The sequence below is a fragment of the Entamoeba dispar genome, genomic scaffold (genome assembly GCF_000209125.1).
Source record: "Entamoeba dispar SAW760 scf_1105229463241 genomic scaffold, whole genome shotgun sequence".
NCBI classification, from domain to species: domain Eukaryota; phylum Evosea; order Mastigamoebida; family Endamoebidae; genus Entamoeba; species Entamoeba dispar.
Genome location: NW_001855594.1, coordinates 1 through 1,024, shown reverse-complemented (window position 1 = coordinate 1,024; position 1,024 = coordinate 1). Strand labels below are relative to the sequence as shown.

General features: G+C 22.5%; 1 protein-coding gene across 1 annotated transcript, besides 1 other annotated feature; it reads left to right on the top strand.

Annotated features, from left to right (window-relative positions):
* Window positions 1-88: 88 nt before the first annotated feature.
* On the top strand, window positions 89-712 carry EDI_268730 (uncharacterized protein; the record flags this gene model as incomplete). The annotated part of the gene is made up of 1 exon (XM_001740820.1): window positions 89-712. The coding sequence occupies one exon, from the start codon at window positions 89-91 to the stop codon at window positions 710-712; it is 624 nt and encodes a 207-aa protein (XP_001740872.1).
* Window positions 713-780: 68 nt separating this feature from the next.
* Window positions 781-1,021: a sequence feature (AT_rich).
* Window positions 1,022-1,024: the final 3 nt, after the last annotated feature.

Below are 1,024 nucleotides of genomic sequence, written 5' to 3'. Positions count from 1 at the left end.
AAATGAAATAGAAGAAACAGGTGAACAGATTCGTTTGAATCGTGATAAAATTAACGATAACAAAAATTATAAAATTACTATTGATGTGATGGTACCGAAAGTAGTTGAATTAAATAGTGAATATGCAACTAATTGTAAGAACTGTAATAAAACATGTCATTATCCATGTCATGTTCCATTTTTTATTTCAGCACTTACAATGAGAGGATGTTCTTGCATTGTTAATGGGCGTTGTACCGTATGTGGGTGTAGTTGTTCAGAACATGTAAATTCAACATATAGACATGATTTTATAACAGAAACAAAAGAACAAACAGTAGAAGAAATATTTGAAAGATATAATGAAGGTAAAAAAGGTATAGCTAGTGCAGAAAATGTGTTAAAAAGGTTAGAAGATGAATATTATGAAATCCAAATGGATTGTTATGAGAAACAAGAAAAAATTAAAGAGTGTGTTAATATATTGTCATCAATTACATTAAATGGTAATTCATTAAACGATAAAGTTAATAGTTCTAATGAATATTTAGACTTATTAATTAAAAAAGAAATAGAAGAAAAGAAACATGGATATACAAAACGAATAAAAGGATATGAAAAATTAAAACAAGCAAATGAAATAATAGACTATATTATAAAAAAATCACCTTCAAAAAAGAGTAAGGAAGAGATAAAAGCAGAGTTTGAAAGAAGAATGAAAGAATTAGAATAAAGAGAAAAATCAACATTAGGTAAATTCATTCAAAAAATGAGAAGTATGTTTTGATCTGATAAAAACAGATAATTAAATGAAAGTTTTAATTAATTGGTTTAAAAATTAATATTTAATTAAATAATAAAAATGATATATAATGTTCTTTATTTTCCAATCTGAAATTTGTTCATTTTTATTATTAATTAAATTCTCTATGTATATTTGAATATAATACAATAAATGAATCAAATGAATTATCATATTGTTAGATATAATATTTTAATATCAATATTAATGTTAATTTCAATTTTTAAATAATTTATTTATCTT